This window comes from Aulostomus chinensis, chromosome 19 (assembly GCF_037954235.1).
Source record: "Aulostomus chinensis isolate RoL2024-O1b breed Wild chromosome 19, RoL_Achi_v1.0, whole genome shotgun sequence".
NCBI lineage: Eukaryota > Metazoa > Chordata > Actinopteri > Syngnathiformes > Aulostomidae > Aulostomus > Aulostomus chinensis.
Window position 1 is genome coordinate 24,557,105 of NC_141338.1, and position 19,787 is coordinate 24,576,891.

Genomic DNA, 19,787 nt, shown 5'->3' on the forward strand with positions numbered 1-19,787 from the left:
CCCCCTGGTGGCCAATATCTCTTACTAAAAATGTGTTTACATGATTGGAATCGGGGTGAAAACTTAAGAAGGAACCAAACTGGGACAAAAAGCCGTCTGATGACGTAACACACAGGCGTGTACCTAACAGAAAGAGCGACATTCATATTTCAACATCAGCTGTCGTTTCAGCTCAAGTATAAACGTCACTGATGCAAACCGAGATTTCCGACCGTTCGAGGTGACGACTTGGTTTACTCGTCACCGTGAATGGAGGGGAAGCTCCCTGGTGCTCCAGGCTGTGCGAGGGCGAAGGGGTCAGTGGCGCTGAGGGTGCTGCTCAGGTGGAGGGGCTGTTCGTTCCCGGATGTTTCGGGTTCCATGGTTTCAGCAGGTATGTGGAGAGTAAATGACGGAACCAAATAGCATTCGATACCAGGTTGACTCGGCCTTATTTTCATCAAGGTAAAATGTTCTTATACAATAAACATCTGTCTCATAATGTTAATGAAAGTGAACAATCACAAACTTTGAACAGTTCTCAAATGAAAGATGCACACGGGAAAATGACCCAGACAGAGATGAGCACTCGGCCTCAGGTGTTCCACATCTAAAAATAAGTGTGACACGTTAAATATTTATAAGAAAATAAAGAGCAGCGTGACAGTTTGCTGGTTTATAGGGTTGCTATGGTAACAAACAACAGACTGTGTAGAGTTACTGCAGCCACAGCCGCACAGGAGCTGAAAGACAAAACAGAGACAATGTTCGCAAGGACTCAAGCAGGAGAGGAGGAGACTTTTGAGGAGGAATTAGGAGAGGCTCCCTCCTCCGCTTCCGCCCTGAGAAGTTACGGTCCACCAAGACAAGACACCATTCTCAACATCCCAGAAGCGGTGGATGACTTCCTGAGGAACTTCCTGCAAAGAGCTGGCCTGAGTCGGACCTTTGAGAGCTTTGAAGCCGAGTGGTACGGTTCTGCCCAACGGCTCCAGACGGACCTCCTGTCTACGATGTCACCAGAGGCAGCAGGTGCCTTGTTCATCCCAGATGCTGTCACACACAGAGAGCTCCTCCAGTATGAGCTGGCCAAAGTCGGCAGAGAGACCCGTTTCCTTGAACAGGAGGTGCTGGCGGCAGGGGAGAGCATGGTGAGGATGCAGCGGGAGAGGAATTTCCATCAGCTGCAGTACAAGCGACTTGTTGAGGACAAAAAACAGCTGGATATGGATGTAAAGCACTTGAGGAAACATCTGGAGGACTATGAGCCAGCACTGAGGCAGCTGGAAGACAAATACCAAGCAGCCGTGAGGCAGAAGACGCTTGTCAGTCTGGAGAGGAACCGAACTCAGAACAACCCAGCTGCAAGAATGAGTCCTGAAAAACCTCAAAAGAAGAAGAATCAAACGTCTCCAAACCTCCTGACAGCGTCAACAAGAACGGCTTCAAAGCAGTAGAACCAAGTCCAGTCCTGGGGTTTCAGACGGCATCGGGCTGACCCTCATGCAGCAAGGAGCGTATTCCATTTTACAGACAGATACTTGAGGATAAATTATGTAAATAAACTTACGTCAAAATGAGTGAGCCTTAGTTGGTTTTGTTTTAAAACTAGAAATATCTGCATGCCTGTCACAGTGACCTTTGACCTTATTCCCAGGTCACTGAGTTCCAGTGGATGTTCGTGGAATATTTGGAGGGGTTCAAGGTGCTCAAAGGGCAGACATCAGGCCTTCCCCCACAGGCCCTTCTCTTTGAGCGTCACTCCACATGAAGAGGGTGCTCCTTGGTGGTGGCTTCCAGAGCTCTGGGAGACGCCAGTCACTTTCTCCCAGAAGCAGGCAGAGCCGTCGCCATGGTTACATTAATTGTTTAGCAGGGTTATCTAGGTAGGTGACAGTGACCCCTGACAACAAAAGTCTTCACTTCCTCCTCCAAGTCCAGTATATTTGAGCCAAATTTGAAAAAGTTCCCTCAAGGTGCAAGAGACATTGTGTCCATGAAACCTGACGAGCTGAGACACAATCCCTCCATCCTGGAACTTCCACTGCCAAGAGGGTGCAACAATTAAAGGAGAATGAGATCTGGCGACATGTAGACAGGTGCACACTGCACTGAGACTGGAAAAAGACAGGTGCAACGGTGCAGTCAGCACGCTCAGAAACACCGACATCACCAGCAAATCCCGGTGTGGACGACCGGAGAATGACCCCACCAGTGGACAATCTTCAAAAAGGTTGCCACACACTGGCTGACACCAGCGTTTCCATGGGAAAACTGACACGATTTACACCGGAAATGTTGCACACAAGAATGCCACCGCAAGTCAGAGTGTCTCATCTCGTAGCAACTTCCCTGCCTGTCGGCCCCCCTCCAGCGCACCTGCCTCATCACGGAGCTCCTCGTGCCGGTAGAGAACGGTCTGGTACTTCAAGGTTCACTTCCTGCTCCATCCAACATGTAAACAGCCATATTTACAAGAAGAATGCTGATGTATATCACGTGTGTAGGATGACAAGATTCTAGCCTGACACGCCAACAACATTTTAGATGGACGTTATTCATTTTCACATCTTTGTTAAAGACACAGGAAACTGATGATCAGGATGTCAGGTATTAAACGTGATACCAAACTTATGCATGATAACTTTCTAACACATTCAGAGAAAAAGCATCTTGTAATATCTCTTTGGTCCTCTAGGGGTGATAGTGAGTCACTGTAGTGTGAGGAAGCCAGTGCTGTAGCAGAGACCTGCACCTCCACACATACAATCAGGGACTGTTGTACACAAGTTTTCTCCCAGCTGTTTTTTCATATGAAATCTTAATTTTTCCGTCACTATAGTTTCTGCTGTTTGTCTGAACTTCTTCTGCTGCTGTAACAGGGACAACTTTCCCACCGAGGGACAAATAAAGGTTATCTTATCTTGTCGGAAGGTTGTGGTCATAAGAGGATGTTGGACAACCAACACCCACTGGGATTTCCTCGTTTTTCACTATAGGAACTCAGGTGATGCTGCCCCCTATTGGTTTGGAGTGTAAAATATGAAGCCATGAACTACATTTCAGCTTAGAAGGTGAAAGCTGTTGTTAGCTGATAGTATGCTTATGTTAGCAAAACGATAGGTTCTCTGTTAACATACGTCGGCTTGTCTTGTTTTAAAGTTCAAATCAGTTCAGCTTTGACGGCGCTCAGCGTCTTCAGTGTAAACGTTTTCCTCTGCACTCATGGAGCTCTCACTGCAAAAGTTACACTTTTGGAACATATGAAACATGGCAATGTCACTTCAGACAAATCAAAATAAAGAAGGGGCGGGACTTCAAGTCGAGTCTGTCAACAAATCACAGCTCAAGTATTACTGGGATAAATATTTGCCATCAGGAGCATGGAGGGAGGTTGTTTCATGAGAGGCTTACTACATTTTAGAGGATGGAATCCTGGAGGGCTCCAAAAGTGAGATCAAGGGCTCTTTGAAAATCAGAGAACTATTCAGTACCTTATGGACATGCTCATGATCTCCAAAAGTCCTTTCACTGCAGAACAACCTCAAACAGACATCACATTTCCTGACTGCTTCATCGTCACAGCAACTTCTCAAAATGAGAAGAGGTCCTTTTTCTGTTGGGTGGGTTCTTCTCTGAGTCCGAGGGTCTGCAATGAAGCTGCAGGGCCTCATTCTCATCACTGACATTTGGATGTTGCTGGTTTGAAACCTGCCCCAGGCCCAGATTACATAGACAGATACTACATTTGTCTGCATGTGTCCATTGCAGGGATGTGTTTCTAACTATCAAAGCCATCCTCTGGGTGGAGGAATTCACAGCCGTCCCCACCTCTGCCACCCTTCCTAATGACGGTGTTTGGCCTCTGTGCTGGATCGCTGTTTTGGTTTATTGTGCCTTCTCATGTGAAACACAAATCTAGAACAGACTTGGACAGCCAGATTCATTCTGCAGATTTTGGCATAGACGTTTCCTGTAGCTGCAGGACACAAGAGCACAGCGAGCAGAGATCAGTGAGCGTGCTGATGGGAAATATCCCGCCGCGATGAACGGCCTTCAGACTCATCGGGGCGTCTGATGAATACTGGCAAGTCCTTCAGCAGATGAAGAAGAGTAGCGTCCCTCGTCTGGGTCCTTCTCCTCCTCTCTGAGGTTTTCTTGGGGATCTCCCACTAACAGCTTCAAACGGCTCAGGTGATGCAGAGCTCTGAGGACAGAAGGATTCATTTCAGTCTGGTTTGTAGTTTCATCTTCAAATGCTTTGTGGGATGGGAGAAAAGTTGAACCAGGGTAAACTTTTGGGTCACGTCACACAGCACTGGCCAATCACCACAGAAATCACATGGCGTTGTATTACTGACCAACTTGGGATTGGAGTTTCAAACCAAAGACCACCTGCTGGGTTCTGAGTGTGGCCCTCAACATGTGCTCTGTCATTGGGACGCAGCTTTTTCTGCAGCTGGGACTGAGAAATCCCACTTCGATGCCACGTGTGGGCCTGCTGAACTGGCGGATGAACTCGTGCTGCCGCAACTCAACCGTCGGCACTCTAGACTAGATCACCTGTTTGTTGTCAACGTTGTGTGTGCGGATTCATCATTGTTGCTTCTCAGATTAGCACCACCGCCACCAGGTGACGACGTGCCCACACTGAGAGTCCAGGCACACACAAGTTGAGATCACACAGTGCATCAAGACTGAATTCAATTGTCTTTATTTTATTTGACTTTTATTTAACCAAACGAATAAGATGTTATTTACAATGATGACGTCGCCAAGAGGTATGGTGGTACCAATCATCCAGTAGGGAAAAGTATTTAATTCTACCCAGTGGATTGGGTCATATCAGTGTTACTTTATATTCTACACAATTAAGTCATCTTTACAGGATTTGGCATAGCCCCCCCACCCCTAAGCCTGTTCACCCTTAAACCGTCTTAAAAGCTGGAGTCACTCCCACACTGTACTTCATTAACTGCTCGTTCCTGCTTCCAAAGTGGCATTTTATCATTTAAAGGAAACGATCAACATCATACTGAACACTTGATTGCTTTTGCTTAATTAGTCAACATAATTCTGAACCTAAATAGCCTAGAAACTGCTGGGAGAGCTGGTGAAGAGGAGAGAAAGGGAGAAATCTGAGCTGTGATTCAGGGTTACCTCTGCAGTGATGCTCCACCAGCAAAACTCGCCAGCGCCGCTTCAGCTTCAGGCTTCTACAACACACAGACACAGCACAAGGCAGCTCCTGAAAACTCAAAAGTGGAAATGATGAATGAAAGAAAAACTCTTATCAATTTGAGTTGTGCTTCACAATAACCATGGTCTCCGAGCCAATGGGACAAACTGCTTTTCAACTGATCTATTCCAGCCTGCTCACGTCCCCGTCTGTCCATCACTCTCCTCCTTTCTGTCTCTCTTTATCTCTGTCCCTCTCTCTCCTTCTGTCTCTCTGTCCTCCTCCATTCTCTGTCTTTGTCTCTGTCCATCAGTCTCTCCTCCTTTCTCTCTCTCTTTATCTCTGTCCCTCTCTCTCCTTCTGTCTCTCTGTCCTCCTCCATTCTCTGTCTTTGTCTCTGTCCTGCTCTCCTGCTCTCTCCGTCCCCACTGATCCTGGATCTGCTCCACCTTCCTGCTGGTAAAGGAAGGTTCTGGTGGCTGCTGTTGCAGGATGTGCTTGCTGATGGAGAATTGTTGGGTGGAGGTTCATTGAAGGAGGGAGGTGCTGGACCTGCTCTACTTGGACAGAGTCAGGACAGAACTTTGGTTGGGGTTTGGTGCCACACAAATAAACCTGACCTGACTTGACATACACACACACACACACACCTGTTATGTACTGGACTCCGAGCACTGACCTATACTCACCAATACCGCTGAACACCTCCTGTGTAGTCACTTGCTACTGCCGATTGCCTAAACTTGCTGATTTTTCTTGCTGTAACTTTTCTCTTCGCTGACTTTTCTCTGCCTCATGTCCCGCCTCATCTGTGCTCTCCGTCACGTGCTGGAGTGAGTTAATGTTACAGCACTGTGTGTGTCGGAATGACATCAGAATCAGTAACGCATGTTGCCTTGGTCTGGAGAACAGACACACTGTACAGAGATTCTTTGCCTCATGAGAGTTACAGTTGATGAACAGGACTGTGGTCATACCTGCTTCGCACTTTGGTCTGTATGCTGCTTGTCAGTGATGGCTGAAGCATTGGAGGGTGACTGTTGTCGTCGCTGAAGCTCTGCCTCCACAGCCTGCAGTCTGAACATCATCTGTTTCAGAGCCTCCACTGGACCAGGCTGCTTCCAGATGCTGTTGTCACGGGGACCACTACATTGAAGCTGAGTGAGACAGCTGATAGAGTGAGGAGCTGTGCTTCTGGCACTGGCAAACTTTTACACAGCAGTTGGACAAGACAGAGGCCTCCATAGAGTCACTGTACTATATTGGATATCTGAATTGTTAAAACATACAGCACACACACACACACACACACACACACACACACACAACATAGATGATGGCATAGCCAGGTCTAGCAGGATATAAATTCTTGGCAGGAGAAAAAAAAGCAAACCCCTCTTGTAAGCGGAGTACACGTAAGCTATGAAAGACAAAAGAGCCTGGAAAGCCTGAAAGATTCTGCACAAACGATGGCTGGCCATCACCGTGGTGGCAAACAGTGAGGGGAACCTCCAAAGCTGATGGAAGGTTTTGACAGTGTGAAACCCACCTCAGCTCTTCTCTCTGCCACACCCTCTGCTGCAGAGTCCTCAGTCTTCACTGGACTCACCGCACCGCCGCTCACTGATTTGAGGAGAGATGAAATGTTAGCATCGTGGATACAGGAGATAACTTGATGCCTACATGTGCGTCTCGCTGACCGGTGGAATGATCGGTGACATGCAGTGAGAAGACAGTTTCTGCAGAGCGCGTTTAAAGATAATGATCTCGCACGTTTACATCTGAGCTGAGCCTTTTTGGATCCTGACAGCACTTCCATCATCTTTGATAAACTACTGTGTGAGTTTTATTGACACTTCTTGGCACAAAGCAGTGTTAGCTGTGTGCATTTGGATCTGCGATTGTTTAATTTCAAACACAGCAAAATATGCACTTATTACTTTTCAGTATTAAATTGAGCCCAAAGTTTTGTCACATCTCCGAATCTGTTGGACAGTGAGGGGAGGTTGCTCCCCCACCTATTTTTTCCAAATTTCTCACACTGGTAAAATCTTCAAACTGCAGAAAATAAATGTTGTGTATTATTCCTGGTCTCACCTGCACCAGCCAGACTGCCGGCTCCTCCAGAACCCTGAGACAGAGAATTCAGCACCTGATCCGCCTTCTCGATCAGAGACTCAAGTCTGTTATCTGACAGGAGGGAACACACGTGCACGCAGCAGACACACATTTAGGCCTCCACAGTTTACAGCACAGGCACATCAAGTATCATCATCTAAATAATTTGTACAGAGTCTCTCCTTTCTCCCTCTTTATCTCTGTCCCTCTCTTTCCTTCTGTCTCTCTGTCTTCCTCATTCACCGTCTTTGTCTATGTCCATCAGTCTCTCTTCCTTTCTCTCTCTCTTTCTCTCTGTCCCTCTCTCTCCTTCTGTCTCTCTGTCTTCCTCCATTCTCTGTCTTTGTCTCTGTCCATCAGTCTCTCCTCCTGTCTCTCTCTTTATCCCTGTCCCTCTCTGTCCTTCTGTCTCTCTGTCTTCCTCCATTCTCTGTCTTTGTCTCTGTCCATCAGTCTCTCCTCCTTTCTCTCTCTCTTTCTCTCTGTCCCTCTCTCTCCTTCTGTCTCTCTGTCTTCCTCATTCACCGTCTTTGTCTCTGTCCATCAGTCTCTCCTCCTTTCTCTCTCTCTTTATCTCTGTCCCTCTCTCTCCTTCTGTCTCTCTGTCTTCCTCCATTCTCTGTCTTTGTCTCTGTCCATCAGTCTCTCCTCCTTTCTCTCTCTCTTTATCTCTGTCCCTCTCTCTCCTTCTGTCTCTCTGTCTTCCTCCATTCTCTGTCTTTGTCTCTGTCCTGCTCTCCTGCTCTCTCTCCGTCCCCACTGATCCTGGATCTGCTCCACCTTCCTGCTGGTAAAGGAAGGTTCTGGTGGCTGCTGTTGCAGGATGTGCTGCTGATGGAGAATTGTTGGGTGGAGGTTCATTGAAGGAGGGAGGTGCTGGACCTGCTCTACTTGGACAGTGTCAGGACAGAACTTTGGTTGGGGTTTGGTGCCAAACAAATAAAATTGGCTTGACTTTTACCTCTGAAAAGAGAATCCACAATGGAGCTTTCTCTCTCTGCAGCGAGTCGAGAAATCTGTTCAGCAAACTGAAGCCTCAGGTCCCTTAGAGTCTGCTGGCTGTCAGCCTGAAGATTCACACACACAAAAATCTGTAAAAATAACCTAATATGTGATAGGGCTGCCAAAGACAGCTTAGACACATTCAATTAACTATCAATTACTGTTGAGAGGATTATCCATTATTATCCATTGATTTCTGCACCTTAACATTCAAATAGCCTGCACCGATTCCACCTCCATGCTGTGCTGCATCAATGGTAACATACAAATATCCATCAACGTAAGACCGTTTCTTACTCAGAGTAGGCCTGGGCCATATATCGATTAATTCCAGGTTTTTGTTGTGGATGCTTTAAAAAATTAAATATTCGAGTTTTTTTACTCCTCTTGCTATGGCGCACCTTTTGTCCCGCAGGAGCTTCCATACTTCCCCCCTCACCCCTCCCCTCTGATTCCTGCGCACGCGTAGCAGCAACATGGCTAACGAGAGCGAGATGTTTGTTTCTAAGAAAAGAGTCGAAGAAGACGACTAGGGGCGGACGTTGGCGAGAAAAACGCCCGGCCCCGCGGTGTAGCGGCTAGCCTGGCCCTGATGCCGCCCCGTGTCTGTTCTCTCTCGCCGGCGCAGCGTCAGTGGTGTGGAGCTGGTTTGGGTTTGCGGCGGCAGACGTTGGACAGGTGGCTGCACGCTGCCAAGTTAGTCTGAGGCTCCTCGCGACCAAAGGCAGCAGCACAACGACAGAGGCATCGAGCATCTAACACAGGCATCCGCCCGACTGGGAGGATGAACGAGACCGCCACCACCCACGAACTCCCACTAAAGAACAGCTCCCTGTGGTGGAACCGTTCACCCGTAAATCGACAGGCCCAACTCAAAGTGTATCAACTGCGAAAAGCACAGCATGGATCAAATACTGCAGCTCAAGTTTTCACGTAAATGAAGTCAACAGAACGCTGCTTTCATGTTCCAGGATAGTTCCAGGACAGTTCCAGGTGAAGCCTCAGTGAAGGTTGCTGTCTTGGTTGAAGGTGGTGAGGTTTCACTGTCACCACATCGCACACCTCACCGAGGTGACGTGATGTCATCAGATCAGCAAATGCTGCTCAACCACGCTTCTACTCCCAAATTTCATAAAAATTCATGCACAAGTTTTTGAGTTATCCTGCCAACAGACAACCCTCTGTGTGGAGGCGGTACTACTACTTCTTGGTATTCATGTTTTCATTGTACTGCAGTTTGAGTTCTTCAGATGGTAGAACAAGTTAGCAGGGTTCCTTGGCAGGAGCGAAGAAACAGGTCTTATGCAATCTTCTTCTAATAATTTGTTCCTCCTTCACATCTCTTACAGTAAAACTGCAATACCTCCAAACTATAGTAGAAATACTGCACACAGTTGTATGCCTCTGCTTTGTGGGCGTGTCACTGCGCTTGACCTTTGACCTCAAAAACGTTTCAGCGTCATCCTTCAGTGCAAGCGGGTGTTTGTTCCATATTGGAAGAGTGTCTGACAGCGTCGCTGAGATATCGCATGAACATTGTTGGGCTGCACGGATGCACGAGCCTCAAGGCGCCTGCTGCTGCTGCACCGTCACGGAGGCCAAGCTACACCTGCTCTCCGTAGCCGACTCCACACATCTGGTTACACTTATGTTCACCTGCTCTCTCCTGTTTGACCACATTCTCCCACAACATCCATACAGGACCCTTCTGCACAAGGTCCCGCAACAGGGTGACTGACAGTGACATGACAGTTCCCACCAAGCAAGAGAAGCCAGAGCAGTTTGATCCCCCTCTAGCACCTTGCCCACAATTTGAGAAGTACTTTATGTGACCAGCACTTTTCTGTGAGCTGAGCACACATTTAAAGGACAGTTTCACAGGTGATAATGTTCATTTAATTCTCAGAAAGTCACACAATGTGGACACTGATGGAGACTGAAAAGCTGTTGAAAGCTCAAGAAAATCCAGCGAATGGTTTATCACAATCACTGTAGAAACTAGTCCTGTAGTAACTGGTCAACAAAAACCAAGTAGTCTGGACCTCTCACCTGGGAAGGTGCTTCGTCCTCCTTCTCCAGATCTGCTAGCCAGGATGGAGCTCTGGTTTTGGGTACTACATGGGAAGAACACATGAAAGCACAACAAATGATTGGCCCTAAAAAACGTTTCCCCAACACACACCTTATTTGGAAAATGAGGGTCCCATTAAGATTGTGGTTTCTGAATGCCAAGAGCTCTATACCTGCCAGACTATGGATTCTAGTATGGCCAATATGCAGATTTGTACCAAAGACAGTGATTAAATATGACTCAGTTAGTTTGACATGAAGAGTTGATGACCACGTGTATGTTGGCATACTAGCAAGTCTGTGGGCTCCAGTAAACAGGACCTGCTACAAGTCTGCACAGTCGTACACTGGGCTGAGTAAAGGAGGGACATGCTCTCTGTGCTCAGGGGCGAACTGAACTGTCAGTCAAGGCAGGATTGCGCTCTGTAGGCTGTGTCATACCGAGATTGTCCCACAGGTCTGACTCTGACAAGGCTGGCGGCTCACTGAGGTCACAGCGCTGGATCCAGGCTGGGTACTTCAGGTCTGGCATGCTGGAGATTCCAGAGCAGTCCATGTCTGCCTTGTTGCCAGTGAACTGGCGAGGAAGGGGGAGTGACGAGGACGGCTCCACCCACTCTGACCGCACTGCTTTGTGTGGTGGCTGACAGATAAAAGTTCCCAGAAATCAACAACTGTTAAATTTCTAAGAAAAAGAACGGCATGAATGATGGTTACCATAAAGTTGCTCTCAAAGGCGACATCTGGATTGGACATGACTGCCCCTGTTCCTCTTTGGCACCTGTTCATGAAAAGTAGACATGTAACATAATGTCAGTCTGTAAATGCTCCCAGGGAGACAGGAAGACGTCGCCAGCATGAACCTGGAGCGCCTGGGTTTCCTGCTTGAATGAGGGTGGAACATGGCAGGACTGCTGGCTCCATCCTCCGCTCTGTGTCTCGGTCTGAGGGAGGGCAAAGCCTGGGAAGCTCTAGAATGAGACAGGAGGCCTGGAGCAACACAAACACAACAAAGTGAGAGATGTAGACAGACACAGCTAGTCCCCTATCAGTGAGGTCCTGCATCCATCAGAGTGTTCAAGTAACGAGAAAAAGGTCCATCATCCCCAGGTGATGGGGGGGGGGTTGATACATCTGAGGGGTGTGTCTGATGGCACAGTGGGTGGTGGTTATGTGGGGAATTATTTAATGGCCTCAGATGAAGGCAAAGGGCATGATGCACTTAAGGACCTTGGAGAAAGGCCGACGTGTGGGTAACCGGCATTGAGCCATCAAGAGGGATGGACAGGAGCTCATCAGTCGTCATGGAGAGTCTATCTCTGTTGCCACGGTGATGCAGCGAACTGATGGGGAGGCTTAGGACATCAAGCTCTCTGTCAGTCAAACACTCCCTGAGAACTGCGGGCAGAAACAAAAAGAGATTATCTGACTAGACAGGCATACAAATCAAACATCACCCCATCCATGTTCTCCCTCTTCTCCTGTTCAGGGTGGTGGGGGTGGAGCCTATCCCAGCAGCCTTCCCCCTGGACAGGTCACCAGTCCATGGCAGGGCCAACACATAGAGACAGACAACCATTGGCTCTCCCAGCCACGCCTACGGTCAATTTAGAGTCTGGATTAACCTGGTCCCTCTTGATGTCTTTGGACTGTGGAGGAAGCTGGAGTACCACTCTTGAATCGGATCTCTACTCTAGATGGCATCACCCTAACTTCGAGTACAACTGCAAGGAACCTTGGGGTCATTTTTGACCAGGACCTTTCCTTCAGCTCCCACATAAAGCATGTGACTAGGACCGCCTTCTTCCATCTTCGAAGTATCGCTAAGATCAGGAATATCCTTTTCCAGAGTGATGCTGAAAAACTGGTGCATGCATTTATCACATGTAGGCTGGACTACTGCAACTCTCTCCTGTCAGGATGTCCTAAATACTCTCTAAAGAGTCTCCAGCTGGTCCAGAACGCTGCAGCGAGGGTTTTGACGGGAGTTAAGAAGAGAGAACACATCTCTCCCACTTTAGCTTCTCTCCACTGGCTTCCTGTAGGATCTAGAATCCACTTCAAAGTCCTTCTGCTAACTTATAAGGCTCTCAATGATAAAGCTCCATCCTATTTGAAAGAGCTCATTAGTCCCTACTGTCCCACCAGAGCACTCCGCTCCCAGAATGCAGGTCTTTTAGTGATTCCCAGTATCAATACAAACAGACTGGGAGGTAGAGCCTTTAGTTACCGGGCTCCTTTACTGTGGAACCAGCATCTCTCCATGGGTCAGAGAGGCAGACACTTTAACTACGTTTAAGTCCAGGCTTAAGACCTTCCTCTATGACAGAGCCTTCAGTTAGGACTGGTTCAGGTAGCTCTGAACCATTGATAGCTATGCTGCTACAGGCTTAGACTGCTGGGGGACACATCAGGTTACATGGAGCCCTTCCCTCCTCTCCTCTCCTCTCCTCTCCTCTCCCCCTCTCTCCTCCTCTCCTCCCTGCACATTTTACTTGTTGCACTTTGTAGCTTGGCCTTGGTGTCTCGCAGTCTCTCTGTGTTTCCACAGATCCACCGGAGCCCCAACCGCCGCCTGCATCCCCCCCCCCCCCTTATTCCCTACTGTTACACCGGCCTGCGCTCCCCTTCCATGAACAAGTCTGCCATCCAGTCCCCCATCAAGCTGGCTTGCTCTCCCTGCCTCCCCTCCCATGAACCAGTCTACCATCCAGTCCCCCATCAAGCTGGCTTGCTCTCCCTGCCTTCCCTCCCATGAACCAGTCTTCCATCCAGTCCCCCATCAAGCTGGCTTGCTCTCCCTGCCTCCCCTTCCATGAACCAGTCTACCATCCAGTCCCCCATCAAGCTGGCTTGCTCTCCCTGCCTCCCCTTCCATGAACCAGTCTACCATCCAGTCCCCCATCAAGCTGGCTTGCTCTCTCTGCCTCCCCTCCCATGAACCAGTCTACCATCCAGTCCCCCATCAAGCTGGCTTGCTCTCCCTGCCTCCCCTTCCATGAACCAGTCTACCATCCAGTCCCCCATCAAGCTGGCTCGCTCTCCCTGCCTCCCCTTCCATGAACCAGTCTACCATCCAGTCCCCCATCAAGCTGGCTTGCTCTCCCTGCCTCCCCTTCCATGAACCAGTCTACCATCCAGTCCCCCATCAAGCTGGCTTGCTCTCCCTGCCTCCCCTCCCATGAACCAGTCTACCATCCAGTCCCCCATCAAGCTGGCTTGCTCTCCCTGCCTCCCCTACCAGAAGCTTCCTTCTTCAGCTGTTATTAACATTTCCGTGTTTCCCACATTTTGTATTGTAAACTGTTTTCTTGTCTGTAACAACATCTACTGCACGTCTGTCCGTCCTGGGTGAGGGATCCCTCCTCTGTTGCTCACCCTGAGGTTTCTCAGATTTTTCCCTGTTAAAGGTTTTCTATGGAGTTTTTCCTCAGTCGATGTGAGGGTCTAAGGGCAGAGGATGTTGTTATGATGCCATGTGAAGCCCTTTGAGACAAACTGTTTGTGAAAACGGGCTATACAAATAAAATTGCCTTGCCTTGCCTTGCCTTACCAGAGAGAACCCAGCAGGAACAGGGAGAACATGGAGACTCACCCAGAAAGACCCCATGCTCCAGCCGGGGCTCCACCAAGAACCTTCTAGCTGGGGGCCACAGTGAGGACCACTGCTCCACTGGGCCACCCTAAAATCAAACATCTAATCCTGCTGTGTATTACAGGCCACTGAGTAACACAGTTACCAAGGCGTTAAACCCTGCAGGAAGTGAGGCAGACTCTTTGTCCCCTGGGACCTGATGAACCACATGTAGGACTTGGCCAGACCGAGTTAAACAGGTGTGATAACTTACCATCTTTGTTTCTAAGTGCGGCCACTTTTGGTCTGCTTGGCGTGGAGGACGGACCCTTTGGGAGAACCAGCCTTCCAGTCGATGCCTCGCAGGTCATACGACTCCTGTCAAAGTCTGCGATGTAGGCATCCAACGCTGCTGAGGCTGAGTCATAGTCCTTCAAAGCCAGTTATTATCAACCGAACATTTAAAACCCTTGGTTAGTTATTTACAGTAGCCTACAGACTCAAAGTCATCAACAACAAACCTTCTGTTGAATTTGATCACTGATGACCAGTGTTGTGCTAGTTACTGCAAAACAGTAATTAGTTATAGTTCCTAGTGACTGCAATTCAAAAGCAACTCAGTTCCTAACTCAGTTATTCAAACCAAAAAGTAAAGCATTACTATGAAAAGTAACTATTGAGCTACAAAGAAAGTTCAGAACTGTCAACATTGTAAGCTCTGTACTACTGGACATGCATTTTCATCACTGAACTGAACTCTGCTCAGCAATGTGGTCCACATTCATACAAACACTAAGATGTTTCAAAGTGATTGATTATTGATTGACTTTAGCCTGGCTAGCAGGAGCACTCCCTCGTTGAAAAGAACAACTCAGGTGCACGGGTGAGGTGACATCTGTGTCTGTGTCTGTGCTGGTCCCTGCTAGCTTTAGCAACATGATGCCTGGATGCTTCCATAGATGAGAGCTGCTGTTAGCGGCCCCAGAGAGGCTCTTAGTGCCGAGACACGAGTTGCATTCAACAGAACCATTTTTCTGTGAGCCTACTTCCACGTGGAGAAACTCGCCCCAGGTTCTGCCATGATGTCTTGCACGTTCTTGGTGGAAAAACAAACACGCCCCCACAGCGCAGCTCACTCTCCTCCTGTCTCACTCTCCTACTGTCTCACTCTCCTACTGTCTCTTGCACTTCCCCCAAGCCCCCCCCCCCGACACAGGAAGTAGACACAGTGGCTCTGCCGAGAGTAAAATAACATTAAATAAACTAATGAACGGGTCGTTTAGTAACTATAACTGAGTTATTGAATTTTAACAAGAATGTGTTTGATTATTAGTTACTGCCAAAGTTACTTTTTTGGCAGTAACTAATAACGCAGTAACGCGTTAGTCCCAACACTGCTGATGACACATCCTTAGAGAACCAGCGAAACTCAAATTTAGCTGCCTTTTTACACACCACCACCACCACCACAGGTGTTCCAGTAACAGAAGCAGCTATGCTGACACTTGGAAATTAAACTTCAACATCTCCCATCACTGTCTACCAATGCAATGCTCATTTTCTCATTCAAATCCTCAGAACCTGAAGTGGAAATGTTGAGTGGAAAATGAAGCCCAGGTAGATATCAACCTTATCTCTGTATCTGAAGGTGGTGCTGCGTTCGGGGGACAGCAGGCTGCTCCTCAGGTGGCCCGAGCTCGCCAGCAGGGTGGTCACTGTCGACTCTGGTGACAGGTAGTCGGACACAGGGCCCGTGGACGCCATGCTAACAACAACAATGGGGATGGAAACCATGGAACCACATCATCTGTAAACACTGAATGAACAACAATAAAGAGAACACAAGCTATATTTGGAAGCCCTTTTCCTTTCGGGCATTTGGCATGAACTCACTTCTGACGTTGTCTTACATTTTGGAGGTTTAATTCACTCGACGGAGTTTAAAGTCGGAGAGATTAAATTAAATAGTGATTTTGTGTTTCAAGTCCTCGTCATCAGAAAGTTGCCCTGCTCTTCTTCCATACCTGCCCGACGCAATTCTCTCCTTCCGTGGGCTGACAGCGACTGGACATCCGCTGCGTCGCTGGCGCTTGTGTTTCAAGTGGCGTCTTTTCTCTGAGGGAAACGCATTTGTTTGGACGAGGTGGGCTGCTGATTTAGCTCAAACCTAGCTAACAGTAGAGCCAACAACAACCAAAGCACCGAACAAAACCAGCGGATGGTTAATTGAAGTTTACCGCATCGTTAACAAACTTTTCCCGTTTAACTTTGCAACAACAGCAGGCTAAAGACAGAGGCCTGTTCTGAATCAAGCCTGCGGATTCCTGTCAAACGACAAGAAAATAAAGATACCTTTTACTCGAAAACCTCTCGATGTCAGAAAGAAGCATTCAACATTCTCCGTCACAAAACGCTACATTCAAGGCTCCCGGGTGATACTAGTCGTCTTCTTCTTCTTCTTCTTCTTCGTCTTCTTCTTCGGTGGTGTCTTAACTTGTAACATGACTGCCATCTTGCGGTATTCGTCTGTCATTTCCACATTCAGAGATCCAGTCCTGACTTTAACTATTCGCTAGGACCCCCCCCCCCCCCATCTCGACGTCCCTCAGTTCTTTCTGTTATCCACAAACTAAAACCCAGCTGACTGTTGTTCTTCACTTCCTCTTCATAGTGTATAGAGTTTATAAATAGTATGGTATATATGGTGTGTATCCTCCATACCAGCTGGCGTCCACATTGTTGCACTCCTGCCACCCTGCAGTGAGAGTTCACCCTGTCCAGATCCCCAGTTCTGAAACTGAAATCCTTCCCTTCGAACGATGGGATCACTCAGGACAGCCACATGTCCTCTGCCCTGTTCGCGTGTTGCAGAAGGTCACCCTGTTGCCTTCCCCTCATCCCTCACCTCTGCGTTCGCTTCATCACGCCCCTCCTTTCTTTCTGAGAGCAGCTGAAGAATTGCCCATTCAGGGTAAATACAGTTGTCAGAAATGAACGACGACAACTCAAACAAACGTGACAACTCTTCGGTGGCAACTGAGAGAGAAAAAAACGTACGCATGTTGTGTGTTCCATCAAGTCAAGACGACTTCATCAGTCCCCAGAAGGGCAGTCACAACACACACTGAAAATGTGTGCAAGCAGCTGTGTGCGACACCCTCTCTGTCAGATGAAACAAAAGACAGTTGCACATTGTAATCTTGGAAACATGTTCTTACAAGGGTTGATCCAGCAGAAGGGGGGCAGGACCAAGGAGGTCGCAGCTGAGGTCAATCTACTCCCCGAAGGCAAAGGTAAGGATTCACACCTTCAGATGAGCTCTGGAAGACTCAGAATTCTCTGTGTCTTCCTCACAAAGGACCTGAGTGTCTCTGCTGAGCTCGACAATCTGCTCCAATCATCTGGGAGCAGATGGTCAGGGTATTTTTGAGGCTGCTTCTGTCTTCAAGTGACAGGCTGAACCAGCAGATAGACAAAAAGTCAATAAACTTTCAAGAAAAGATGAAGAAAAAAGACTCGACTCGCTGATCGTCTTCCTGAGGACACGAGTGTGTCCAACAGGGTCCGTCTCTGACGTCGTCTCCATCATGTTTGAAGTCAGTTAGCATTTCCTGAGTTTCAGATATATTTCGCTCTACGATGTTGCCATTGCCTCAGAGGTCGTGTGGCTGCCTAGCAACAGAAGGGTCGCTGGTTCGATCCCCACTTCCCCCGGTGACAAAGTGTCCTTGACCAAGATACTGAACCCCTAATTGCTCCTTATGGCCCTGCAACAAACTGGTGACCCATCCAGGGTGAACCCACCTCTAACCAGTGTCAGCTGGGACAGCCCCCCCCCCCCCCCACAACCCTTAACAGATAAGCGGTATAGTAAATGTTTGGATGGTTGCCATCGCGCCATTCTAGAGAGCCATGGCCCTGTTGGGACCCTGAAGGAGAGACAACAGCATGGGGTCACCTAGTCCAGGAAGCTGTCATCACAAGTGCCTTTGCATGTGTGACCTGTGCGACAGAGGAGAGGTGACAGTGCGCACCCTTCAGGTTCGCCCTCGCAAGTGACAAGTCAGGTATTCTAGGGTTTTGAGCAAGTTTTTGCCACGTAAGTCATTTGAGAGTCTTATTTTCATGTCCAAAACACTGGAAGAAAAAGAAAACTGTCAAAAAAGTAGGCACTTTGGAATGAAGATTTGTTAACTTCACAATAAGTTTTTGTCTTCCTTGTGATGTTTCTGTGTCAGACCGCGATGAGGTCATGTTCATCCGCATCGCAGGCACGCTACTGAGGTGGGATGCAGCTGCTCCTGCTCACGCTGGCAGCAAACGGACTCAAGTTATCTCCAGTTCTTAGCAGGCAATCCACCAAACACCAGCGACAAAACTCTGGGTTTTTGTCTGAGAGAACCAGACACAAACATCTGCTCCATTAGCAGCTAAATAGCAGGGAATCTGGAGCGTCGTAGATGACATCAGCGGCGGCGAAGGAAAAGATGACCCTGGCAGTATTCACCCTAAATAACATTGGAAGCCATTGTGATGAAGCAGTAAATCCTGGACAAGCCCAGATTCTCCCTCAGGATGAAGACAAGCCTCCTCTTCACCTCCACAGAGCAACCAGAGCCACCGCCTTCCTCTGACTGATGCTAGGATACGTTCACATGCATCTCACTCTAAGTGCAGCGCCCACTGCATGTTGTTGATGGAAGGGATGTGGCCAAAAATGAATAAAATAAAAGAACGTACTTCTACAAAGTGCTCTAGGCTGTTAGGCCACTTGGACAAACATTTGCAGGCAGAATGACGTCTAACTTGTGCTGTCTTCTCTTATCAACTTCGACGTGTGCAGATGCTGCAAGCTGTGTTTCAACAGAAATACTTCCTGACTGCACTGCATAGGAAAAATCCCTGAAGAATGCAGTTATCCAAACAATGCAGAAGTTACAAACAAAGAATGTTGCAGTCAAAACAGGTGAGGGTCATGTCGCCCTCAACTGCTACGCCAAATTTGGTGCCAATCAGTCAATAGGTGGTGCTGTGGCGCAGAATTGCACAAAATGAAAAAGGTACAAACATCTCTGAGACTTTGTGTCTATTTTGGACAAAAATGTGCACAAATGCAGCAGACACACAGTGGAGGAAACCACCAGATGACTTGTTGAAGTTCTAAATGAAAAAGTTCTCTTGGGTCGGTGTTCGTCCATCTTTATCTGGAGTGTGGAGTTTTCCAAGGACTGCAATTAGCTGCACCAACGAGGATTGTTTTCTAACCCTAACACTTCAAAACACATACAAATGTCTCCACCCACCAGTTGAATGAATCGACGGCCTCTGTGATGCAGGCCCCTTTAATCTGACCCATGATGTCAGCGGTGACTTGAATCACAGATGTTGGAGGAAAGAAGGAGTCCTCACTTGTGCTTCAAAATCCAGGTGACGGAGACGGTGTTGATAAAGTCTCTCATCAGAGCAGCGACACCAACCACAGCAAGTGTCACAGCCATCCATTCATCCATCATCCATCCATCCATCCATCATCCATCCATCCATCCATCCATCCATCCATCCATCCAGCATCTATTCACCCATCCATCCATCCATCCATCCATCCAGCATCTATTCACCCATCCATCCATCCATCATCCATCCATCCAGCATCCATTCATCCATCCATCATCCATCCATCCATCATCCATCCATCCATCCATCATCCATCCATCATCCATCCATCCAGCATCCATTCATCCATCCATCCATCCATCCATCCAGCATCCATCCATCCATCCATCATCCATCCATCCATCCATCCATCCATCCAGCATCTATTCACCCATCCATCCATCCATCATCCATCCATCCATCCATCATCCA

General features: G+C 48.1%; 2 protein-coding genes across 7 annotated transcripts; one reads left to right on the top strand and one right to left on the bottom strand.

Moving 5' to 3' along the window:
- Positions 1–293: 293 nt before the first annotated feature.
- Positions 294–16,445, bottom strand: c19h18orf54 (chromosome 19 C18orf54 homolog). 6 transcript variants are annotated; one of them, XM_086188050.1, is made up of 16 exons: positions 16,275–16,444; positions 15,947–16,037; positions 15,552–15,687; positions 14,197–14,353; positions 11,579–11,746; positions 11,212–11,338; positions 11,066–11,129; positions 10,790–10,991; positions 10,328–10,392; positions 8,238–8,367; positions 7,256–7,348; positions 6,708–6,781; positions 6,136–6,315; positions 5,140–5,195; positions 4,065–4,186; positions 294–3,958 (listed from the first exon to the last, which is right to left on the bottom strand). In XM_086188050.1, exons 3-16 carry the CDS (start codon positions 15,684–15,686, stop codon positions 3,825–3,827), a joined length of 1,707 nt encoding a protein of 568 aa, XP_086044176.1. In that variant the 5' UTR covers position 15,687; positions 15,947–16,037; positions 16,275–16,444; the 3' UTR covers positions 294–3,824. The 6 variants fall into 6 exon arrangements, 5 of the variants coding, with proteins under 5 accessions (XP_086044176.1, XP_086044174.1, XP_086044175.1 ...); XM_086188048.1 differs by lacking the exon at positions 15,947–16,037 and having other exon boundaries at positions 16,275–16,445; XM_086188049.1 differs by lacking the exon at positions 15,947–16,037 and having other exon boundaries at positions 295–3,958; positions 8,238–8,343; positions 16,275–16,443.
- On the top strand, positions 634–1,544 carry LOC147244472 (sperm-associated antigen 16 protein-like). The gene has a single exon (XM_086188053.1). It carries the CDS (start codon positions 669–671, stop codon positions 1,434–1,436), a length of 768 nt encoding a protein of 255 aa, XP_086044179.1. The 5' UTR covers positions 634–668; the 3' UTR covers positions 1,437–1,544.
- Positions 16,446–19,787: the final 3,342 nt, after the last annotated feature.

What these genes read in the sequence shown, in the direction of transcription:
- LOC147244472 (XM_086188053.1), top strand. Translation starts at nt 669, where the DNA reads ATGGTAACAAACAACAGACTGTGTAGAGTTACTGCAGCCACAGCCGCA.
- c19h18orf54 (XM_086188048.1), bottom strand. Translation starts at nt 16,312, where the DNA reads ATGCTTCTTTCTGACATCGAGAGGTTTTCGAGTAAAAG. An exon ending in CCTTCAGATACAGAGATAAG is followed by an intron (nt 14,354 to 15,551) that starts GTTGATATCTAC and finishes CTGGCTTTGAAG; the next exon opens with GACTATGACTCAGCCTCAGC. An exon ending in TGGCAGAGAGAAGAGCTGAG is followed by an intron (nt 6,316 to 6,707) that starts GTGGGTTTCACA and finishes TGTCTCACTCAG; the next exon opens with CTTCAATGTAGTGGTCCCCG.